This window comes from Xiphophorus maculatus, chromosome 18 (assembly GCF_002775205.1).
Source record: "Xiphophorus maculatus strain JP 163 A chromosome 18, X_maculatus-5.0-male, whole genome shotgun sequence".
Lineage (NCBI taxonomy): Eukaryota > Metazoa > Chordata > Actinopteri > Cyprinodontiformes > Poeciliidae > Xiphophorus > Xiphophorus maculatus.
The window spans coordinates 21,761,320-21,786,322 of NC_036460.1; the positions used below are offsets into that span (position 1 = coordinate 21,761,320).

At 35.2% G+C, this 25,003-nt stretch overlaps 1 protein-coding gene across 1 annotated transcript; it reads right to left on the reverse strand.

Annotated features, from left to right (window-relative positions):
* Positions 1-95: 95 nt before the first annotated feature.
* On the reverse strand, positions 96-20,883 carry ttc12 (tetratricopeptide repeat domain 12). Its single transcript, XM_023351009.1, has 21 exons — positions 20,743-20,883; positions 19,541-19,695; positions 19,278-19,299; positions 18,423-18,500; positions 18,201-18,322; positions 17,359-17,418; positions 16,702-16,773; positions 16,232-16,292; positions 14,771-14,959; positions 13,604-13,673; positions 12,754-12,842; positions 11,665-11,836; positions 11,163-11,258; positions 10,231-10,294; positions 10,014-10,148; positions 9,764-9,856; positions 9,197-9,265; positions 6,125-6,226; positions 4,888-4,987; positions 3,456-3,684; positions 96-365 (listed from the first exon to the last, which is right to left on the reverse strand). Exons 1-21 carry the CDS (start codon positions 20,795-20,797, stop codon positions 287-289), a joined length of 2,112 nt encoding a protein of 703 aa, XP_023206777.1. The 5' UTR covers positions 20,798-20,883; the 3' UTR covers positions 96-286.
* Positions 20,884-25,003: the final 4,120 nt, after the last annotated feature.

Consider the following 25,003-nt stretch of genomic DNA (forward strand, 5'->3'; position numbering starts at 1 on the left):
AATATGTCTAATTAGTCAGAAATGTCATGAAACAAAGAGCATTGCTAATGGACGTGACATTGTTAATGTAGACAGAAAGATAGATGAAGATATTCTTAATCAATTTTATGTTTAATTCTTTAGGTCACAAATAAATACCTTTACATCAGAATCATTAATGAGAAAACATCTTCAATGCAGTTTTATTCGAATAAGTATGAATGAGTTTTTAAAAAAATGCTTTTCTATGCTGAGCACAAGAAAACAAGAGATTTTGCTGCATATCAAAACATTTCAGATTGTATTTTTACTGCTCTGTATTGATGAGTTTCACACAGGAGTGTAGAATCTCAAGGCCATGAAGCTCTCGAAGTTTGTGCACATGTCTGAAAAAATGAAGAAAAAAAAGGGTTTTTTTTAAAAGAAAATATTATGACACAATGTCCAGTGTGCTGACATTCAATTTAAACACTTGTGTGACCTTCGCTACAGAGCAATCAACTCATCCTCAACAAAGTCCAAGCCTATCAGCCCCAAGGTGCATTTAGGGCCTTCAAAAAGGACACTGACGTAAGAACACTTACAACAGATTAGAGCATTTATTACAGAATGACACACAGTTGTGCTTCGTGTTGGCTGCTCTCAAATATCAAGCGATGCTCTTGTGCCATTAAAGCAAGTCTGACAGTTTGTCCCTGAGCCTTGTGATTCACAACATTTGACTAAGTGTACACAATAGGAAGAGAGACTCTTTCTCAGCTGAAATGGGACAACGGTTTGCATGCAGAGGTCAAAGGCAGGCCAATTCAGAAGCAACGTGTTAGGAGGCAGAAAGAAAAGACTTTGACCCAGTTAAAGGTTTTGCCGATTCAACAAAGAAATCCTTTTAGCCAAGATATCTATACCTGTTTATCATTTATAACAGCATGACACTGAAGTTGACTTTTTTTTCTAAAAGGGTTTGTAATAGCTTGGAACTGTAACCTGAGCGTCCCCGAAAGTTTGGAGGAATTCACTAACACACATTCATCTCCTGGAAAGAGAACCTCTCTTTTCCTGAACATATGTGAATATTCTCATGCTGTTTATACTTCCCAAATTGTCCAATTAAAATTATCCAGATTTTAATGTCTGTGTAATGGAACACAATGTTGATCCAATTGCAACATAATTCAGGTGAAATTTAATAATTCAACTCATGCAAGCATGCATAACCTTATCTGTGTGATCAGCAAACAGATCAGATAAGACCCACTGATGCAATATATAAGAGAAATAAGTTAGAAAAAAGTATGAGACTACATTGTTATGCACAGTGCCTTTTCCTTTGATTGCAAGGATGAAAACTCTTTTTGCCAGATCTGCAAACTAGAGAATTGGTTGCATTGATATTCCAAAGACAACACTACACCGTGATTTTAGCTAGACCAAGAATTTACTGCAGGCCATTGTGTGTGATGAGCTTCCAATGGGAGTTGCTGAGACATGGTTAATGTATGCAAACTGCACTTGGTCTGCATCTGATGTTTGCTACGACACTCCAGAGTGAGCTAAATAACCACGAAATGGTATCAGGTTCGTCTCCTGTGCTTGGATGGGTAATAAACAACATACCCACCGAAACATGTGTGTAATGTTTGACAGGTAAAATCCTGGAGAAGAAAAGGAACAACAGGAGAATGCAAAATTGGTTGTAGCTAGGCCAACTTGGGATGTGTCGCTATGCAGACAAGACTTCATTTACTACCAGTTCCAGCTGTTTACTTGCATTTGCAGCATCTGGCATATGATCATTATATGGTCATATATCAGAAACTTGTTCCAAGATTATCGTAAGCAACAGGATCATTATACTGATTAACTTGGTATGGTCGATCACTAACGGCAAGTGGTCTGGTAAAGCTGTTTATTATCAAAAAATAGTGTTTCCTCTGAAATTACCAATGCAATCAAAAGTTTAATGGTCACTAAACGAGGTTTCAATGTCGATTTCAGGTTAAGCTGTTAAAACTAAGCATAGAAAATTATAACACAGTAGACAAATAACACTATTTTATCCGTAATAGAGGACTACAATTGGATCTGCATGTAAATATCTGGTGTTGGTTATTACTTATGTAGAAGAAAAGACAACTGCTCAGCAGACACCTTTGTGATTACACATTGTGATAACAAAACAACATTTTTTTTTTTAAGCAAAAACAGAAATTAGACTTTGTTGGTCAAACATAAAAACTGCAAATCCAAACCAAAAAGTCATTACATAAGCAATGACAAGTTTTATCTCAAAAAGACACCTGCAAGTATCAGAAAGTGATAACAGAAACAAAACAACTTTTGAGACTGTAATAGGTATCAGGATACATTTAAGCAACATTTGCATAGAAGCAGAGATGCTCTACAGCAGTCAAAACGAAGACAATTTAAACAATTCTCTCTTGCATTATAACTAATATTAAACATTTTCAATTGTTTTTGAAAGGACAAGAAAACATTTGAGCTGCTTTTTTTGAGTAAGAGGCTGGTTACTCGCTAGGTTAAGATCACAATGACTCCTGCTAACTGTAGATAAGACACTGACCACTCAGAAGTACTCAGCAGGAGCCCCACTTCAAATAAACAAGAAATCGTTTCAAAGCCAAGACAAAAGCCTCTGTGACATTTTGACATGGCGGGTTGTGGTTTAAGCCTAGCAGTAGACACAAGAGACATGGGGAAATAATCCAGGGAACAGAGGCAGAGGAGACTAATTACAAAACTAATGCAGAATTTTTAATTGATCTCATTCCCCCTCTTTATTCAGTAGCCTGCTGGGATTTGGAAAGGGAGAAACAAACTGCAGCTGCCAGCCAGTTGTGCTAACCAGCAGTAATAAATTGTTGCTATTTTTTTCCTTTTTCAAAAAGCACAAGAAAACATTTCCACATTTTGAGATTAGGTGGGTTGCCATCCAAGGAAACGAAATGATTGCTTGCCTCTGTGAACATTTTAACTCAGCTGCGTTGTAGTAGTAAGCACGGTAATTAAAGATCTCCCTTTTGTCTTAAACCCGCTTTTATTTTTAAAAACGCTGATGAAATTGTTATTTGATTGACTATATTTAGTAAAACAAATAAACTAATGTACTTTAGGAATCCAGAGAAAGCCCTACTAATGTATCTTTACTCTGCATTTTAATCATTACAAGATGGGTTTTATAGAATCAAGCTGCAAGATCTAAAAATATGCACAGTTCAAACACACCTACCGTACTCATTATTCATGAAAAGAGATGTGTGTTAAGTCTTGACAATTCCGAATATTAAAGAGACATGCACTCAGAAAGTAGTAATAGCTCAAAATTACAGATTAGTTTTATGTTTAGTTTCTTCAGCCAGAGCTCCATCGTCACTTTGAGACCATTCCAAACTTTAATAACATTAGCTTTCAGAATGTAAATCATATTTGGTGATCTGTGAGGTGAGGTGAGGTGTTACCTGGGCTCAGATCGACATAGTTTGCTGAGAGCAATGGCTGCATTTTGCTGCACAGCTGTCTTCTTAGGCTCCCCCGCAGCGAGCCGCAGTAGAAGCAGCACAATATCAGTACCCAGCAGGTGGGTGGCAACTCCTTCCAGCTCAAAGCAATGGGCCAAGCACAAAGCTGCATTTCCTGAAATCACCTCATCGCTGTTGGAACGCAGCAAACGACGTAAATTGGAGAGTTCTGCGCAAAATAACAGGTGGAAACCAAATCAGGAAAACATACAATGATGAAAGTCACAACCATTCATAAACAGATGCAGGGAAATCAGGGGAAACCTTTCCTTTTTTAGGTGAGCTAGAATGTGCTTTTTTTTCTTTTAGAATTTCTTTAAACTGGTTTCCATGTCAGAAAATTTATTGCATTTTCTCAGTACTTGGCTTCTACATTTTTGCCTTGGGTCAAATGTTTAGGGACTCTTTCAAGCTTCCTGGAACAGTTTGCTGGAATTTTTGCCCAATCATGAGAACATAACTAATTCATTTGGGAGTATTCTCAGGTAAATTTTTCGTTTGAAAGATCTAGCTAAACCCAAGCTTCAATTTTCAGACTGATGTCTTCAAATTTTGTTTCAATATTTTCGCACATTATTCTTTTCTGTCTTCTGTCTAAGTTTTTGTTGTTGTTCTGAATGTAATACACACATTATTCACAAACAAACAATCTCCGGGTCACAGAACCTTTCTTCTTATTGAACCTTAAAATGGCTGGACATTTTTCCATGCTCTTTACAAATTTGGAAACTTCAAGCAAATAGAAATTTTACCCAAGGGTGAATTAGACTCATGGATGTCCCCAGTTTTTTTTCTGATATCTGGTCAGATTTCTTTTGATTTTTCTTTAATGAAACACAACAAAGCAGTACGTCTGAGATGTTACGTGATGATATTACTGTTGCATTTCCAGTTATCTTCAATATGATTGAATTAACTGATCAGATGCTTGCAACTTTCTGCTCTCCCAAATTGTTTAAAGTCATAGGAATCTTAGAGTATGTAAACTTTTGAGAATTAAAAATCTCTCTTGCTTTGTTTTTTTAATTAATAAAACTTATTGTTTGAATTCTAAAAAACCTAAAACTGGAAACTGTTTTAGATTTCCAGTTTTAATCAGACCGATATTTAATCAGTCTGATTAAATATCAGACCGATATTTAATCGGTCTGATATTTAATCGGTCTGATTAAATATCACACCAAGAAAAAAAATAGATTGTGTGCATTTTCATACATTTCATGTAAAAATCTGATTTCAGCTCTATAACTGAACTCACACGTTAATTAACAAGTGTTTATTTCAGTTCTGACTCAGAGATCAACCCTTTAGTACTGCAGTGTTCACACTAATGAAAGAGCCTATTAATGCTAACACGTCAATCATTCCTCACTTTTATCAGACTTCACCAGCTCTTCCCTTGCCGCGTCGCTGACTGCAGTGCAGAGCGTCAATGTCTTCATGGCAAATTTGGTGGCAGTCTGACCTTTTCCCTTCATAAACAAACACACACACAAATTAATAAGCAAGCAGGATGTTTTCTATACTGACTCTAGATAAAAAGTCAGATGTCATGAACAACAAAATGAATTAAATTATTTTTCATCTTACATATATCAAACAGCTATTATATAAATGCTAATGATGACAGTTCTTCAATATATGTTATTGTTTAGCTATTTCTCTGTAAATCGATTTAACTAGTTTTTTGTCTTTTTATTCTAATTTGACCTTCAGTGTTATATTCATATTAGGTACCACTTGAAAAAAAAAGAGTCAAAGCTGTCTGTGGGGAGATTGCATAATTTTCTGCATCTTTTGGCAATCAAATGAACACAAATGAGAGAGAGGTAGAGTACAGGTTCTGTGTGCGCAGCTCTTTCATGAGTAGAATAAGGGAAGCGTGACTAAGCCATTTCTTTTTCACCATCTTCTTGTTTTATTTATTCAAGGTTCTTTTTCTGAACCTAGATAGTTTTTCCCATAATAGGTAGCAAAACATCACATGTAACTTTCACCCAAACTTCTTGTCTCCCGTCTCGCGACTTCTTCTTGGGAAACTACAGTAAAGGGGGCAAGAGCGCCACCTCTTGACATCCCCAAATAGAACAACTGTAATAGGCAGAATTTACATACAAGATCAATTAATATATCAGTCTAGGTTGATATCATGACAACCATTTAGTCTCAGGAAGAATTTTGGACACTTTTGATTGTCTCTCTTCTCTACTCGAGTTTTTAAGTATAAAAAGTAGCATATCAAATGTATCACTGATGCAGTCCTTGAGAGCCGTTGCATAATAACGGCTCTCAAGTACTGGACTTGTTGATCCCTGAACTAGGCACTGTTTTCCATTCTAATGTTAAACCCCTGCTGTCTGCTAGTACATCAGTAAACAAAATGTAAGCAACATAGAAAATGATGTGAAAGTCTGAAGTGAAGTTCATTTTCTTTAAGTCAGCTGTGTCTTTGTTATACTTGTACAAACAGTATAACAGAAATCACAGATTTCTAGAATATGTGTCTAAGTGTATGTGTTAAAAATGTGTTATCTCAAGATTTGAAAGTCTTATTAAGCTATTCCAAGTAATTAAAAAAAACAAACTTAACTGTCTATACAGTTAAATACCTTCAGCAGCCAGCATATGGTGTGAATGACTTTCCTTCGAACAGCATGCTGAACAGCTTCAGAGGACTGAGGGAGGACAGTGCTCAACACACCCATGGCTCTCTGGAGAGTAAAGAGTGTTGATATTAGAAAAGAAACTCCTAGAAGATTAAGAAAGAGAAAGGCAAAGCAAACATAAAGGCGATAGAAAAGGGAATGGGAAATAAGACCAACCAAGAACATAACCCCAGGTTGAAGCAGCTAACTTCAATGTATTTAATTGAGACCTGATGTAACAGGCCAAAAACAGAGCAGTGCTCTGTTCTTAGTGTGAGAACATATTTTGCAGTTTTGATATATTTTTATTTACATAGAAAATCTGAATTTACAGTGCATTAATACAGATCACTTTACTTGGATACTCCAAAACCAAACCTGTTCCTCAAAACAAGTCACCTCAATGCAATCCAACCTCAATATTAAGAAAACTGTTTTGTAAAGATCTCAGAGGCTGTTTTATTAGTGAGCAGTCGCATGAGGACTTTGCTGTAGAAATGAAAGAAATTAATTTTGTATAATCAGAAGTACTTAATAGAAAGACATAGTCGATTAAATGTTGAAAGAAATTTAACCACAAAGACACAGTAAACTAATAAGTCTTGTCTTATTACTGGTGTCCACAAGCTTGTGATTTTTCTCTCCGCCTATTAAAAAGGTGTCAAGTAGTCACTGTGTTGTTAAATGAGAAAATATGTAAAAGGCTTAAAGAGGGCATTTGAACGATACAGTCAACGTGTAGCATCAACTTTTATTTTGGAGCCATTTGTGTAATAAAGTGTATCATGCAAATGAACCTGTCCAATAACAATTTCTTCACTCTAAAACCCGAGTCCCTAACAAATAAAATGTCTTACATTTTTCATTTCAAATTGATTATTTTAGTGAAAATGTAGACTTTATTCTCAGAAACAGAGGCTTAGACAAGTCAAATGGACAATCTGACTTGAACTGTTAAAATAAAGGACATTCTCAATACTGATGACTTAATAAAAATAATGTGGTGTAAAAATAAAGCCTCTAAATCCATCCATTTTCTAACACCCTTGTCCCTGGTGCCTATCTCCAGCGAATGTTCCGGGTGAGAGGCGAGGTACACCCTGGACAGGTCACCAGTCTGTCGCAGGGCAACACAGAGACAGACCACAAGGGACAAACAACCATGCACACACACTCACGGGTAGGAAGAATTTAGAGAGACCAATTAACCTAACAGTCATGTTTTTGGACTGTGGGAGGAAGCCGGAGAACCCGGAGAGAACCCACGCATGCACAGGGAGAACATGCAAACTCTGTGCAGAAAGACCCCGGGCCGGGAATCGAACCCAGGACCTTCTTGCTGCAAGGCAACAGTGCTGCCAACTGCAGCCCTGCCTCTAAATCCTTCTACCATAATTACTTTTGGAAAAACTTTGATTTATTATACAAAAGAAAACATCTTTCTTATGAGAAACCAGAGACAGAGTTCCAGTGACGTGATAAAGTTACCTCATGTTTATCAGATTTCATGGTAATTCAACTGTAACCTGTTAAAGTAATCCTTATTCTTATGACAGTAGGAAGATATGTTATCAGCTAGTTTTGCAGGGTTAGAGTAGTGTTAATGCTTTTTTAAAACGCTTTGAGTCGTGTTCAGATCCGTTACAGTGACACCATATTTTTTGACACTTCTTATCTCATGCATACACACACGCTTTTTAGATTCTTCTCATCAAAGCTATCTCCTTAATGTAGCAGACAGGGGGAAAACAGCTCTGCTGTGCTTTCATGATAAACCTTCTTGGGAAATCAAAGAGAAAAGAAGGTAAATAAAGAGCTGCTCCAGCAGAGGGAGAAGAAATAATGGTGTAAAAAAAATATGTAGGACATTTTTAATTCATTCTCACTACTCTACAAGAGCTAAAGTAACACTTTTGTCAAAGGGGGAGGACATTGTCAGATAGTTAAACAGGACCACAGGAGAAAAAAAAAATATTTGAGAAAACTTTCTATCTCTGATCCACACTAAAATTAAACCCAGCTAATCATCACAAATGAATGGGTGTCACTGGATGAATATTGCTCTGGAGTTATATGGTGAAAAAGTGCTAAATGCAGTAATGTCAGACAACATGCCTTTAATAAAAAATAACATTCCTGTAATGAATGAACACCAAAACTGAGACACATGGGTTACCCGAATGAAGGTGAATTACAGAAGTAGGTACTTTAAAAAAATCCAAAGTCCAGTCAGAGGCTTAAATACACAAATTGTAGGAATGAATGCTATTAAATTAGGATTTTAAATATGCATTTCAGCCGTTCTTGTATATGGCCATTTACAATTTTCTAGCCACATTTTAATTATTTTTGATATTTTTTTGTCATCCATACAGTTTTAACATGATGGCTTTATATAAATTTGTACATTGACCCTCACTAATATTTGGTCAAACAGGTAACTTGAGAAGTTGCAAAAATGACTGCCATCGTTCTGCCTGAATATTTGATCAGTTTTGTCAGAATGGTGCTTTCCTGACACCGTCCAGACTTTTGAAGAAAGTCAACGTTAACCTGCTTTACCTGTTTCAAAAACAGTACTTACAATATGTGGCTGAGTAGATAATCTGTTTCTGTTTCAAGTTGTAACATACAGTCATTACAGTATGTGTGCTTGAGATAACTGCCCAACTCTATCAATGTATTACTAATTTGACACACACTTTTTATTCTGATGAATAGAAATGTGTTAGGATTTTGAAGAACAACCCAGGAACCACTAACTCATCTTTAATTATAAGGTGCTTGGACACCAATGTTACTGTACAGAAATGCCATCCCTGCATCAACACTGGCTGAGAGGCACCAATCAGGAAAGAGGTGCTTCCTCTTTCCTGACTCACACCTCAAGCACAACTAAAACTTGCATCTGTTACTTGGACAAATTCACCTAACCTAATTTTTATTTTTCAAATGTATTCAAGTTATATGTTGTACTATCATGTCAATCCGAGAAAACACAATTTTGGGAAAGATGCTCATGTAATTTTTCCTTACAGTCACAATTCCTTCGTCAGCGCTTTCCAGCAAGTCGAGACAGCAGTCAGAGAGAGAAACAGCATGCGCCTTTAAAAGAGGACAAATTCATTTTCACACACTGCACCTTTAAATGACTGAAGTCACACATTACACATTTTATACACAGCACGATCTCTGACTTAAGAATCAATTTCAGTTATGTGTTAAGATACACGAATTGGACAACTGAATGTGATGCTGTAAAATGTCTTTTTAGAGGTTTATTTTCACTCAGGTGAAAGACGCAGCTAGTTTAAAGGACTAAATATTTGTTGGGTTTTGGTTAGTTGTACTCTGATTTTGAGATTTTGAGATAGCCTGGATGTAATTAGATAAATTACAGAAGTATCTTCAACTCTTGGAAGTGGCTTCAACTTTCTAAATGATTTAGAAAGTTGATTTAGAATGTGCTGTATGTTTAGACTACACTTGCTTCATTGGTCCAATAGCTTTTTGCACAAAAATGAAACAAAGTCCTTCATGCTCCTCAATAAGTTATAACAACATTGTTTCTCAAATAAATATCTCTCAAGTTAACTGTCTTACCTGTATAGTCAAGGATATGACTGTTGATAGGTTGATAATCAAGCCCAGCATAAGGTGAATAACGTCGTTGTATTCAGATGAACCACACTGCTTCTGCAGAGAAGCAAAGCATAGCCTAAAATAACTTTAAAAACACTCACATTAACACTTTGCTGATTTGTTAGATTCTTTAAAAGATCTAAACCTAGCACAGTGAATAGCAATTTACACTTCTCCAACCAATGTTAACAGACTGCAGCTGTGTGCTTACAATAGCAGTGAGGAAGGCTTCCCAACATTCTCGCTGATGAGCGAGGTTTTGACAAATTACTTCATCTTTTGTCAGAAAGCCGATGGCTGATATGAGTAATGTAAGGACCTGTTGATTAGATTTGCTGATACTTCCCTGTAAAAGAATTAGGTAATCCCATTTAATTTTTACTCAGATAACTATATATAAAATTAAATTTAAGACTGCAACATCTTACCAGTATTGTCTTGAGTGGAATAACAACAAAATCTGTCGACATATTTCTCAGCTTCAACCGAAATCTGCAACAAAAATAAGAACATTTCTAGCAATGATCTTTTTCTGACAATGGCTGTCTTTGTCATTGTGAAGTCTTCTCCATGACTTTGAAAGCCATCATCATGGCCATAACAGCACATTTTTCTATTGGTCTTTTATGGTATCCTAATATTTAGACAGTTTTTAATAATATATTACTCTGTTTGTAGTGAATCTGCAATAGTTAGTGACTTTCGCTGTTTGAACTGAATTACTGAACTTAGCAAGTCTAATTAATGAGATGTACCTGTAAACCTAATTCCCTAAACAACTGCCTATGTTAAAATCTTTATAAATAAGAACTCTATTGCATAAAGATCACCATTCGAATAGAAAGTGTTCTGTTTTTCTTTTCTTTTTTTTTTCGATAAGTTTTCTCCACAACAAAAACCATCGACAAAATACCTACATTGACTCAGCTCAGGTTCTGCAATGGAGGGGACATTTCTTTGGATACACATTTTATTAAAACCCTCTCTGAGCTACAGAGAAGGAAAATTGATCCACCCATTTTACGGCGTGACAGCTCGACTTATTTCCTGCTGTGTTTGAGAGGCTGAGATGTCCTTTCATGTCTGTTTCCAGCAGATCCCAGAGAGAGAAACAAGTTGAGAATGGCTTCTGTCTTTATGTGACATTAACACTTAGATGGCACTTGTTGATTTATTAAAAATGCCACACACTGTGTTCCTTTAAGGACTGCTTCCTTCAGCGAAACAATTTTAAAATGCAGCACAAGGATATAGTTTGTGCAGCAAAACAGCTGACTCTGCTTTTTCTAAGTATCTGAGATTGAATTGTCAGTATGAGAATTAAGCCAGAGACATCTGATGAGATGTGTAGCATTATTACCCATCTTCAGCAGCAAAGGTTTCCAGAATACAGCCTGCTGTGATCCCCTGCTGCCGCTTTGGTTCAGAGATGCACCTCATGAGGTTTCTCACTAACCTTTAAAGAGATAAAGAGACAGGGGAGCATACCAAATAATATCTATCCGATATGCAGTTCTCCATAATTAATGTAAAGGGAATTTGCAGCTAATTTTAATGATTGTGAATTTAAATAAAAGTTCAACTAATTATTCCTCCTTCTTTGAAAATCTAATTAGATGGCAAAGTACATACAATGAAAAACCAATAAACAACCAAGCACTGTTATTAAAGAAACAAAAGAAAACTTCTTGGAAGGGTAGGAAGTATGCAGTACAAAAGCTGGCAATGGTGAACATGTAGCCCAAGGCGAACCTTAATTTCCTTTCACAGACATCTGAACTGCCCTGCACTCCATCTTTGTTTTGTATACAACAAACACCGTGGAGAGAGGTGTCAACTGATAACAAAAACAAAAGTCTTACATGTGCAGGTCTAGGTTGTCGATGGCCAAACGTCTGCCATACAAAGTGTTTGAGTACAAACTCAGTAATTCCAGGCATTCCTTCACAACTTCAGCATGGTCTGACATTAACAGCTGCACAACAGACTGTCTAGCAAGTGGACATTTCATCAGGATCTTCTGGTTTTCTTGAACTGTCAAGAGAAATAAAAATAAAAAAAACCTGGATGAGAAATGAGTTTGCCAAAACTGACACTTTCTGAATTCGGTTGCATAAACATGATAACGCAGCTACATCGGGTGTGCTTCACTTGGAGCAAACCAATCACATTATTTTGTCTCAGTTATCTCTCAGGCTAAACTTTTCAGTTTTGAAAACTTTAAATTGTATGAAATATTTATAGTATAATAATTATTTAGTTCTGCAAACATAATATCATGTAAAATATCACATGGTTTACATTCAATAAACTTGAAGCAGAATCCTCTGGGAAACATAAAATAAATAGATGAAAAAAATTGCCGACTTCCACTTTCAGGGTTTGTGCATGCAGAATTGGACTTAAACAATTCTGCATGCACATGCCATTTTAAAGATATAAAAGGGTAATGTTATAATGCCACTTTAACATTTTTAAATTCTGAGATGGAAAGTAAAGCCACCACAATATCCAGGAATAGGGGACAGGTCATAACTATTGAACATCTATGGATCATTACAATTCTCTGAGACCCCTCAGCTAGAAATCATTTCATTTAATCTTTATATAAAATCAGTGTGGATTTAATCAAAAGTTATGGGTGCACATCTTTAGTTTGTAATCTTAACTTACAGTGGAAATACTGTAAAGTAGACAGAAAAAGTAAGGTTCCAGGAAAATAGTTCTGGAAACATGTGACCTCACATAGCTGAAATGTGGCTTCAATTATTCATTGGCATTGACATGCCAACATGCATATAAATAGCCAAACTGAGTACAAAACAGGAAGCACCACATAGAAACAAATAATGACTTCACTAAACACAGAAAAGCTGAGAAATCACAGCAAATTACATAATAATATTTGTATTTCCAATTTATTTAGAGCAATGGAAACTTTGGGCACCTACCATTTTCATGACAAACGATCCTCCAAAGTCTCAATACTGAAATACACAACTCTTGGCTGAGTAGATCATCTGTTTCCTGCAACAAGCAGCTGTGAAGAAGACAACTAATATTTCAAGTATTCCTTCTTATGATTAAATTAGCTAATAAAAATTACTTTCAGTCTGGGAAACTCTTACAGGAAGAGTTTTCCAAACTGGAAAACTGTTCTGGAAACATGTGACCTCAATGTGAAACACCGCCAATGAAACTTAAGTTACTGTACCAGTTTCCACTGAATATCTAATCATTGTGGACATTTTTAACATTATGGCAGTGACAGATCATGGTATAGCTGGAAAAATATTGAATGTGGCCTCATTTGTTATGTTTTGATTGGTTTTGACTGGTGTATCTCCCTCACATCAGCATTCTCCCTGACAAATTGAAGCTAAAATTAACCCGACATTGTTTGTATTTTTTGCGCTTTCTACCGCTTTGTACTTCCCGGACACTGTGTTCCAACGTGATTCATGACAGTGCTAATAATGACAACATGGAGAGCAGTGACAAGTTAATAATATCCTTAGTGATCTGTCATGAGGGACTAATAATTCTTATCTTGTCCAAAACACTCCCACTTTCTAGGACAAAAACACGTGGCCTTTCCTCAGTGCAGCACTCAGCTCCATCTCCTGAGTGATCATCTTTTATTTTTCAGGCTATTACACAAACAGCTGGAAAGAGACAGAGGGGAAGGTGAATGATCTTTCTAGTTTAGGCCATCATTGTTTCTGTATGTCCCCATCGCTCTGTCCATCTGTCAAAGCTCCAATGAGAATTGAGGGTTACCTCTCCCAGTGGTCTCCTTACCACTTCAGCACGTCATTGCTGCTGATGATACTAAAGCCATTGTTCAGTCTGAAGAGAGTCTTTCCTGTACCTGTTAGAAGAGAAGAGCAGATAGCAAAGGAAGACAGAAAACCATTCATTAGCCAGAGGTAGAGAGGCTTTACAGAAACACAACACTTTTCTCCTTGTTCGGTTTACCTTGCTCACTGGATGAGATTCAGTGGAGGAAAAGAAAAGGAGTATGTAAATTGTGTGCAGTATACAACTAGTGTCCAAAAAGTAGAGGACAGAGCACTTCAATGGGAAAACTTGTGAGCTGCAGAAGCATTTTGATGATAGTGAGTCACATGGTTTGATATATTAATGTCAGCAATGATTAAAAGAGAGAATTCAGATAAAAAATGGCTAGCCCCACTTACAGCAAGACCTCAAGGTTATAATAATTTAACCAAAAAAGAGGGTCTGCTTTTGCCAGCGTTCAAGGGTTTGCTCATTAAAAAGATACAAGCGTTCCTCTTTAAAAAAAAAAGAAAAATGTGCTTTGTTCAGGAATTTAAAATGTGAAGATTCAACAAACATTACAATCAATGAGTTTGCTTTGGCCATTGGTGCTTTGGTCAATTATTGATCACGCCTCTATCATATTTAAAAACGGCTTTCTTTTAACCATTCAAGGTCACAGTTTCAAGAGCTGAATATAATTTGTTGTTTATCTTTTTATTCAGCTGACAGCCTAAAGTTATTGTTCAACAAAAAACATAATTTATCTAAAGATGAGCAGGAATTTTAAAAATGAAACGCAGTCTGCCTGTTAATGTTTCCAGTTACCTACACACTTAAAATCAACTAAATGATATTGAAAATTAAAATATTACACCAGAACAATAAAGTGTAGCAGAATACAAAAACATTATGAAAAGTATGTTTAATACCCGCTTAAAGGTTGTGATTGTTAAAAGTTGCATTTAATCAAATTAAGGACATATTTCAATGTTCTTCTTATTCAGTTTTTTCCTTTGTGTCTTTTTAACTGGCTGGTAAGATTTTACACCTCCTTTTCTGCTATTATTTTAGGCTAAAAGAAACAGCAAATGGATTGAACCATTTAAGCAGGTTAATGAGCAGAAGGTATAGGCTCAATAAGATTAGAGGGAAAACAGACTTGCACAAAGCCAGAGGAGCACTCACAGTCAGTAACTGCCTGTGACAGGCTCTCCAATCCTCCACAGTAATAGAGGGGCATCTGGCCGGGCCTAGACAGCTTCTCCAGCAGCTGGGGAACCGCTGTGGCCTTTCTCTCTCCTTCGTCAAGTTGTTTCTTTGCATCCGTCTCCTGGCTATCTTTTTCCTCTTCTAAATCTACCAGGTCCAAATATTCTACAAAGGGGGATAAAAAGACAGAGGAAAGAGAAAGTTATACATCAATTATGATGGTAGTTGCACTATTACATTTATACACATCTTCTCTTATTGGAGGATATAGTCATCGATTTTCAAGTTCTTTGAAACGTTTCGCATTTAACATGACAGTGAGATGAAATGTAGTCCCGGAGAAAACTTTGTATTTGCTCATCTCACTAGTTTGAAATCCACACTGGGTCAAAAGATGCATAGAAATTCAAATAAATGCATGCATCCCCAATTATAGTTAGTTAAATTTCTTATCAGAAATGCTAATAATTTAATTGAATTGGCTGACCTCCAGCCACAGAACCAGCCTTTAAGAATGAACCACACTTGAAACCGTGGCCATTCCAGGAGATAAGTCTTAGCTGCTTCATGCAATCCAAAGGGGCTGTTTTAGATGTGTGGGATTATTGCCTCATTGGAATTCTCATTGTGTTCAGGTTTCAACAGTTGGACCCTTAGATAAAAAGGAACTGGTTGTAATGTCTAGGACCAACAAAGGAATCAAGAAATTTGTCTCAATTTAGAAAGCTAAACATTCAATACTGACTAAAATTTGCAGGTTTTAAAGTGGACAACCCAGTTGTACATTTCTACCTCCCCAGAAAGAAATAAAGTCTGATTAGAGATGCCAACATGAGTTAATTAAACTAAAGAAAACTGTCCAGCATGGTGGTTAGAGCACCAGGCTATGGGGCTTTTTCACTGCTATTAAGAGGGGCAGCAAAAAACCCAGAAACTGTAAATGACCTTTCAATAAACCTGATTGAAAATTTCAGAAACTTTGCCTAAAACATCAGTCATTGCCCAACTAATTTTAAAGAAAAGCCATATTCGTGCCAAAAACTTGTTGACAGCAACAAAACAACTTCCAGAGGAAACTTATTCCAAGATGTATGTTTAATTTGTCTTAGTATGTATATTTTTGATTCTGTGTAGTTTGGAAAAATCTTCTTGCCTTAAGGTTATTGATATTATTCACTTCATCCATAAAGCCATAAAGTTCTTGATATTCATACCAATGATCAATGTAAGAAACATTTCATTTAGTTGACCACTAAATATTGCTTATTCAATGTATTTGTGAGCTAGATGACTTACTAATTTTCAGGACTTAGTAAGATTATTGAATGAAAGGTGAACAAACTTTCAAAACTAATTTCAGTTTAGAGCTATCTTCTATTTAAGCTTCTATTTTATAAAGTAGATTTTACCTATTTAATTTAAAACAATTGTTATTACCTTTTACCACGTTTTCCTTTCCAGGTTCAATCTCCAGTATCTTTTCAAAGCAGCTTCTTGCCTGGAACAAAGGAAAATCTCATAATTAAATATATCTTGTCCTCAAGACATCTCAGCAAGACTGGCACAGGGTAAAGAGACAAAATAGTCACAATTATCTTCCAAATAGGTCATGTACATTTTTCACATTGTTAAAATTAGATATCAGCTTTTTTGGTAATGAAGGGATAAAATGATTACGACATTAGATGCCAGAGAAGATATTGACTAAATTAAAATCAGATAGAACTCAGGTTACATACAATGTTTTCATTCTTGGGAATTTTTATGAAAATGATTTTCTTACTTGAGGCATTCAACGACTACAACTTGGCCTTGTCACTGGTATGTCTGCATGACATATGTCTACTTAGAGCAACTATTAAAGTGATGGGATGTGACTGGATGTAATGAGGGATAATTATGCTCACCTCATTATATTTCTTCAAACCCAGGTATGCTTTCCCCATATGTACATAAGCCTTTATGCATCTTTCATTACACTGAGGTGGCAGAGAAAATTATCATTAGAGGTTATTCATCGGAAACATATGAACAATTCATGTTTGAACACCAATAGCTCTACCATAAAATAGCAATATATCCACATTCAGATTTGACAATAAAAATAATGGATTAATGTAACATATACTTATCTGTTTATTGGAATGAAATTGTTTTTGAAAAGTAGTACAGCACAGTCTTAAAGAATCCATCAATTCAATTTAGTTTTATTCATAAAGCTCCAATTTACAACAAATGTCATCTCAAGAAATGTACCAAAAAAAAGTCATTTCAATTCAATCACACATATATTCAAATTAATCATACTTATCAAACAGTGCATTAAGCTCAGTTTGTTATTATAAATAGCTCAAAAAGGTTTTCTGTCTAAGGAAACCCAGCAGATTCCATTGAGTCATTGACTTGCAGCATTCACTCTTCCTCGACTGAGTGCCAATTATATGTTATTTAACATTTTCTTTTTTTGTTTAACATTATTAGTTTGCAGTTTTTGTATAAACAGGTATTAAATACCTGTGAAAAACCAAAGCATAACATGTCTGAATTTCTTGCCATAATTATACCTTCAAGGCCCACTCGCAGTCCACGATGGCTTCTTTATATCTTTCAAGCTTGATGTAAGCCTGGAGAAATCACAACATTGAGAAGGCGGCAAATGAAAAACCAAAACGCACAAAAACAGAGACGGTTATTGTCGTCGCAGTGTTTGGTCAGAAACAGAGCATCATTTTCAAAGTTGTTAATCTTGAGAAGCTGCTTTGTCGTTAAAACATGTACTTCCAATGAAAATGTAAAATAGCAGAAGTTGTATAAGTTTTCTAACTATTTTTGTCCTTACTTTTGCTTCTTTTTTTTTTTTTTTATCTTATGTGGTGCCAAATTCCAGACATCAATGCCTGAGAGTCAGGGGACATCATGGACAGGTTGCCAATCCATCAAAGATACTCAGATTCAAACCTAAGTGCAATTTGGAGATGCCAATTAACCTAATAAGACTATTTCTAGAGTATGAAAGGAAGCCAGGGGAAAAAAAATAACTCCATGCAGAAAGCCCCCTGGTCAGAATTAGACCCCTTATCCAGCTTGCTGCAATATAACAGTATTAAGGTAACTTCATAATCCCACAGCCAGTTCTGCTAACATAGGAAAAACAACTTTGAACATGCTCAGAAGACTTCTTTGACATAATCCTCTATCTTTGTGATAGAGGATAGATAGAAGACCCAAACACTGGGTCAACAACAGTGCCCCAGTTGGTTGGATTAGAGAACGATCCTCATCTTTCTTGACATCTCCCACAGGAGAGGAAATAAGAAAAGGTTGGAAGTTGAAATTACCCAGAACAATTATCAATGGGCTGTGTTAGCTTATATGCAGAAGATATATTTTAAGGCTTAATACTTACTTGTGCTCTGTTGGTGTAGAGTGGCTGCATGTCTCTAAGTACAGCCAATCCATCACTGTAACACTTCACTGCGGTTTCATAATCTTCTTGGGCATAAGCTTCATTCCCCTTATTTTTTAGAGCTGCAGTAATTCAAGCAGAGAAACATTAATAAAGACGTTACAGTAAGCTCAAAAGAGTGACAACAAGACAACACCAGATGTAGGGAGGACAAAAACATACCAGTTGCCTCCTTCAGTTTAACCATTCTCTTTCTTCCCCTCTCTTCGGCATCTCTCGCCATAATCTTCATGAAATGTTCTTAATAGAAAGAGCAACGTAAAAGACAATTCAAATATTAGATGGTTTTGTTCAGGTTTAAAGAAAAACTTGCAACGGTGATAAATACAGCCAGCACACACATTTTGACTGAACCAAATCGAGTTATATGCTAAGGCTCTCAGTTACTTTAAGAGAGACTGAAAAGAACAGCTGGTGAACAAAGATATTCATTGTGTTTTTCACTTTAAACACATCAGGCTGTTTTAATACTGCAAAGAAAGAGTTCAGATGTGGCGTCTTTGCCGGCTCCAGTATAGAATCTGTATTTTCTTTCTTATCATGAATTCAGAGTACAGTGGGTTCACTCCTTAAATTACATTCATTGAAGAGTTTTCCTTTGCTGAGACTAAATGCAAACTTCTAATGCAAAGTTAATTTAACAGTGTTACCTCGGTGATATATTTTTTTCTAAGCTGGTGTGGTTCTCCACAACAGCTTAGAGAAGATCTGCAATTCCATTTTTCTGAATTTGTGTTTTTGTTTCTTGGTTTATCTAGTTTCTAGTTAAAATAACTTTTGACCCAAACTACCCAAAATAAATTTCAAAATTGGACACTGTCTCCAACTGTTGAATAATGTACAGCTTTCTTCTGTCTAATGCTCAATGTTGAATTGGTAGCTTTAACACCTTGCTCTCACGATTCCACAATTATTGACTTTATTTATCTACAATGATACCAGCTTAGAAAAATGAGAATATTGCATTCAGTGTTTTTCAAAGAAAACTTCCAGTGCTCATAATGTTTTGTTACTCACCTTGACTGCTAGTATTTGAACTCTGAAGAAAAAAAGAACAAAAAATGATTAGTAAAATTAAAATATAGTTTTACCATTATATTTTCTAAAATGAAAGATACTTGGTAGGCAGCTTAACACAACAATTGTGCATGGTATTTTGATGCTTGAGAAACACCGAAAACAAGTAAAAATAAAGACAGAGACACTCAGTGACAAAAAATAAAACAGAAAAGGAGGGGGAGTGAAATTCTGACTTTGTGGTAGAGATATTTCTTTTTTACCGTAGAAGGCTGAATGAGTGGGCTTGTGTTGACTGTAGTCTTGTTGACTTTTGTCCTGCAAGGTTCATCCAAGGTAGTAATTAAGGTATCTGCTTTTGCTACGGCTTTTTGCTGCACTCCAATGTCAGAGGACTGGAAATCTTCCAATAACTGACCTAAAAAAGAAAACACTTTTAATCATTTACTTTTTTCAACCCTTTATATCCTACCATTATGAAGTGCATGTGCCTGAGCTTTGTTTTTACATTTTTCGATGCTGCAGAGCCATTTTTTGGAGCATTTCAATGATCAATACATCAGTACAATCCTTATATCCAGATCTTTCACAATTTCTGTTATTAATCCAGAACAACTAAATAAAATGCTAAAAACTGCAAAAAATCACTAAAACATTTTATTTGTTTTATAATGTTTTAATTTTAGCTTGTAATATTTATGAAAATGAAATCATCTAATATGCTTTTTGTACCAAGAAATGTCGTACGGATTAAGATTTGCACTTACATAATAGCACAAAATCACATCAGCCAAAGATCATCCCAAGAGCTTTTACTTTTGGCACAGAAGGTCTCCATGTAAAATAGGCAAGGGGCAATTAAAAAATAATTAAGGGGCACAATGTAAAAAGAGTAAATACAAAAAAATGAGCTAGTTACATGGAAATCTAACCCATATATTTCTATTCTGCGTGAGTGCACTTTCACAATTTCAATGATTTTCTTCATACTTTATTGTTATTCTACCAAACAATAACTTTGTGGTGATAAGAAATTTAGATGAGCATAATAGCCCTTTATCTTAACATGGAGTCATGTGCTGCGACTCAGTTAACTTCAGGGTCATTACCCACCCTACTACATTTGTTTAGAAAGCTACTTACAGTTAAAATGAATATAATGGTTATTAAAATATGAAAATGCCGATTTCAGGATGGGGGGAGAATGAGCTAGGTTTTGATTTTTTTTAGATTTAAACCTAAAAAATGATCAATATAAGCATACAGCTCTAAAATAGTCGAATAGTGGTTATTAAACTTAGAATGCAAGAAAGTCGAACAATTGGAAAACTCATGAAAGAACCATTACACTGGTATATTGTTTCCACGTTTTTGTTAATATTTCCATATTTTTGTTAAAGTTACCATCGTGGTAAACGTGAACTAACAGTCCTTCATAAAAGGAGGTTTTAGGAGCTGTGCGTACCTATTTTGTCAACGTTGCTCAGAAATCTGTCCAGGTCCTCGGAATTCTCCATCATTGTCTTGGACTTTAAACCCTGTTTTTTAATAGGCTATATTATTAAGTACTATTTTTGCATCGAAGCGGCGAACACACAACTTCAGGTTTTAGCATTGGGTTACCATAGTGACGCGGAGGCGTTTACGGTCATCCGTTACTTTAGCTCTATCTGTTGTAGCAAACAATTCGTAGTAATGGCTATGAAGATTGAGCAAGCAACATTTTATCATTATTTCTCATAAATAAAAAGATAATATGTCAAAAAATATATTTTTATCTTCTATATCGCTGAATGTTTATATAAGACGAACATCATCGAAATCCATTTCTTGTTTTTCTTGTTCTGTACTGCCACCTTGTGGTTAAAAGCGCATCATCCATGCAAATTATGAGAACTTGCATTTTGTTTTATTATAAACGGACATTGAGAGTTGCTATTCTATTGATATTTTCATCTTCAGCACGCTGTTTTTTTGTTTGTTTGTTTTGTTTTGTTCTCACTGCATAATTGGATACGTTTGCAAAAAAAGTGTGAAAACTTAGGTCTGCTTCTTTTGAAAGGATATTTATTTCACAAAATTTTCAAATCCAAATTTCTATGTGACATGAATCCAACCAGATTCTAATTTTTAAAAAACATCAATTATTTCAAAAAAGTTATTCTGAATAACTGAAAAGTTATATTCAGTGTCTAAATTTAGACACTGAAACTCAGCTAACTATTTCTTTTCTTTGGTAATTTAAATCTAGTATTTATTTATTTACTTGTAGTGCTAAGTGAAAGTTGTAGATATTTTTTGTTTGTTTTAAATTAAAAGTATAATAGTGATTCAAATATCATCACACATAGCTGCATAATAAATATATTTTTAAAAACGTATAAATGACATAAGGTTTTGTAGTTTACACTGGGTGCACTGAGAGAGGCAGAGGAGCCTGATTTTTTTCCACAGGTTATCTGTCTCATATCTTGTCGTGAAGTGGTGACAGTTTCAACAAATATGTAAAAGAATATTTTTTGTTAAAGTTACATACTGCAGCTTCCATGTGAACTCATGTTTCATCATAAGGTCTCCAGCTCATCATCTGGCAGACAGTCTGATCTCCTCTCCCCTGGAGACTTTCCAAACCAGTTATCAGAAATTCATCAGAATAATTATAATGAATAATTGATATTAATAATTATTATTAAACTTAGAATAACCTCTATTCTAAGTGGTTATTCTAAGTTTGTCCACCTGAGAAAGTCTCAAATGGATGAGAAGGTATCAGGTGGAGAGTAAGTCACTTAAGTTCACTGACACCTTATTAATTCTTTATGTTGTGTACAGTGACCAGATCTATCAACAGAGTTTCAACACATTGTGCAATTATGAAAACTTTGTTTAATCTTATCTCTAAAACCGTATCCTGTCCCCCTGAAACCATCCATCCTGAGTTGAAGGAACAGCTGCGACCAAACTCTTATGGTTATGGTGTTGCCACCAAAATGAATAAGGACCTTCTTGTGTCAAGGACATCCAGAGCTCTTTTTTTTTAGGATACTTTAAGAAATTAATAATTACTGTAATCTTTATATCTATGGAAATTTGAAAGAGGTATTGCTTGTGCATCTCGAAGATTCTGCCACGTTCCAGGAAGAGGAACGATGACGCATCTTTTATGGCTTAAGCCTTATGGTCAATAGACACAGAGGGTATTAAATAATTTTCTCTCTTAGTATTGATACACGTCCCTTTAGAACACACCCCCAGGAATCTCATGGATAAAAGGATGTGGATCGTGTCCTGCGCCAGCCATCGCATCTAGATATCAACGAACCAACCAGGACAGAGGAACTTACCAAACAGACAGAAAAAATGGAAACTGGTCAGACTCTCAGAGCGCCAAGTGCTAACTCTGCTGCTCCATCCTACTTTGGATGGTCCATTTTTAACACTGTGGGCTGCTGTGTGCCTCTTGGGGTTGCTGCTCTTATTTACTCTAACAAGGTAGGAAACTTTTCACTAGAATAACTCTTTAATTTGTTCAGACGTTTTTGCTTTCAAATACAAAACAAACACAAAAACTATTCTGAATAGCATAACATATGTTGCAGCACAGATTACATTTATTACACCACAGAGTAAACTCATTTCATGGTTGATCCTGTATCTCTGTCACATAACCAGTATATGTTATTACAGTTAGACATTATATTACTGTTTACAATTTGCAGATTCAATGTCTTTCAGTGCTAAATCAAATTATTAAATTTTTTTTTCAAATGACACTAATTATAGCAATTGTTTCATAAAGGTAACAGAAGCCACTGCTGCTGGAGACACAGTTACTGCTGCTAACGCATCCAGGACAGCCAAGATCTTGAACATATCCTCAACTGTCATTACACTAATCATTATCACTGTGGTGACTGTAAATCTTATTATCTTCTTAAGTTGATCAAGAACTGATTAACTAGATGGTTATGCTTAGGGTATAGCCTAACCTAAGCATAACCTTCCTTCTCTTCTTCACAACCACAGCAAAATGGAATAAACAGATGAGTTCAAAGATTCAAATGTCTGTATGTACTCATTTTAATCATTCATGTGCTTTTTGCTGAATGCGTCTTTGAAACAAACTTCCAGAAAACTGTAATACAGCTGAAACACTGACTTTCTTTAAATCTTGACTAAAAACCCACCTGTTTAGGATTGTATTTGAAATGTAATCAATTACAAATGTAATGATGGAACTTTACTTAATGTTGTGTTTTGATTGTTGATTCTATGTTGCATTGTGTTTCTGTGTTTGATATGATGTAAAGCACTGTGAAATGCCTTGCTGCTGAAATGTGCTATACAAATAAAATTTGATTGATTGATTGATTGACAAATCATTAAAACAAGAAAAATATATGTATTATCCAAAAAGCAGAGAAAAATATTGAAGTAAAGCTAGAATTCAGATTAAATGCATTTTGCAATAAACAATCTCAAAATACATTAAAAAAAACATTAAAAGACCGTATAAAAGACTTCACTGGGATATTAAAATCATCCTGGTTTGATTAAACGTATATTTAAGACTCAGTTTAGAGTTCATATACACCTATGGGAATGGGTGTTTTGAGCTTTTTAGAACCCATCCAAACTTTCTCTTTGAAAAAAAGAATAAAGCATACATAGTTCATATTTTTATAAAAATCAAGTTTCTTTTTTAATTTTCCTACTGGGACTGTTATTTGTGTCCAAATATTATCCATCTCACCCAAATATTTGCACTCAGATTCAATTAAACTGGTTATTATTAAACAAGAACATGCTGAAACATCAATGGCACTGTCCACAATAAAGGCAGTCCTTTGTTCAAATTAAGTTAAAACTTGCAGCTCTTAATTTCAAGATTTATAAATTTTTCATTCCTAATACACAAGGTTAAATCATTTTTTTTCTTGCATTAGACAAAACTCACACCAGGTTAAAACATATGAACTATTGACATAGAGTCACTTGCAGGTCTAAGAATATTGTCTATTTTGAAGGTAAATGTTACTGACAAATAAATAAAAAGTTAAGTTAATCTATCCACAAAGACTGGAAGTATGTTTGGAGGAGTTAAAGTAACACTTTAACTATTATTGCTTTTGAACCAAAAGAGTGAAATAATAAAGAATCTTTCATCACTTTAAACTAATCTGTACATAGCTGGACATATTTGGCTATTCTAACAGAACAATAACCTCAAACGCCAATAGAAATCAGCTTTGGAAAAGAGCCTATAAAGAAAATATGTACAATGTTTAAAAGTTAGATCTGTATTAGACAACCAAATAATTAAAATGACAGCTACCATTTATGACATGAACAATCTTCATATTCAGGCAGTATATTGTTAATAGCAACAAAACCTGCATGGCTTCTCTGAAAATTGGTGAAAGAAATTCACAGTAGAGTTGTACTTTGTATATTTCAGTCTATATTAATAACTTGAGTTTGTATAAATAAGAAAAAAAATCACTTGTTATTGTTCATTTAAATGATCAGTACCCTTAATTACTAGCCTTGTGTAGTCCACACCAAACATCCCAATACATGCTGATAATGAGAATGTGTACATTTCTGACAGGAATTGTATCTTTACTCTAACTGGCCAATAAAAACAATTAGTAAACAGTTTTTTTTAATATGTTTGTTCCAACTTAATTAACAAAAACATATTGATATTTGTTATGTAAATAAGT

Coding starts and splice junctions, on each gene's coding strand:
- ttc12 (XM_023351009.1), bottom strand. CDS start 20,797: ATGATGGAGAATTCCGAGGACCTGGACAGATTTCTGAGCAACGTTGAC. Junction 11,837..12,753: donor GATCGTTTGTCATGAAAATG/GTAGGTGCCCAA, acceptor TTCTCTTGACAG/TTCAAGAAAACCAGAAGATC. Junction 10,149..10,230: donor TTCCACTCAAGACAATACTG/GTAAGATGTTGC, acceptor ATTCTTTTACAG/GGAAGTATCAGCAAATCTAA.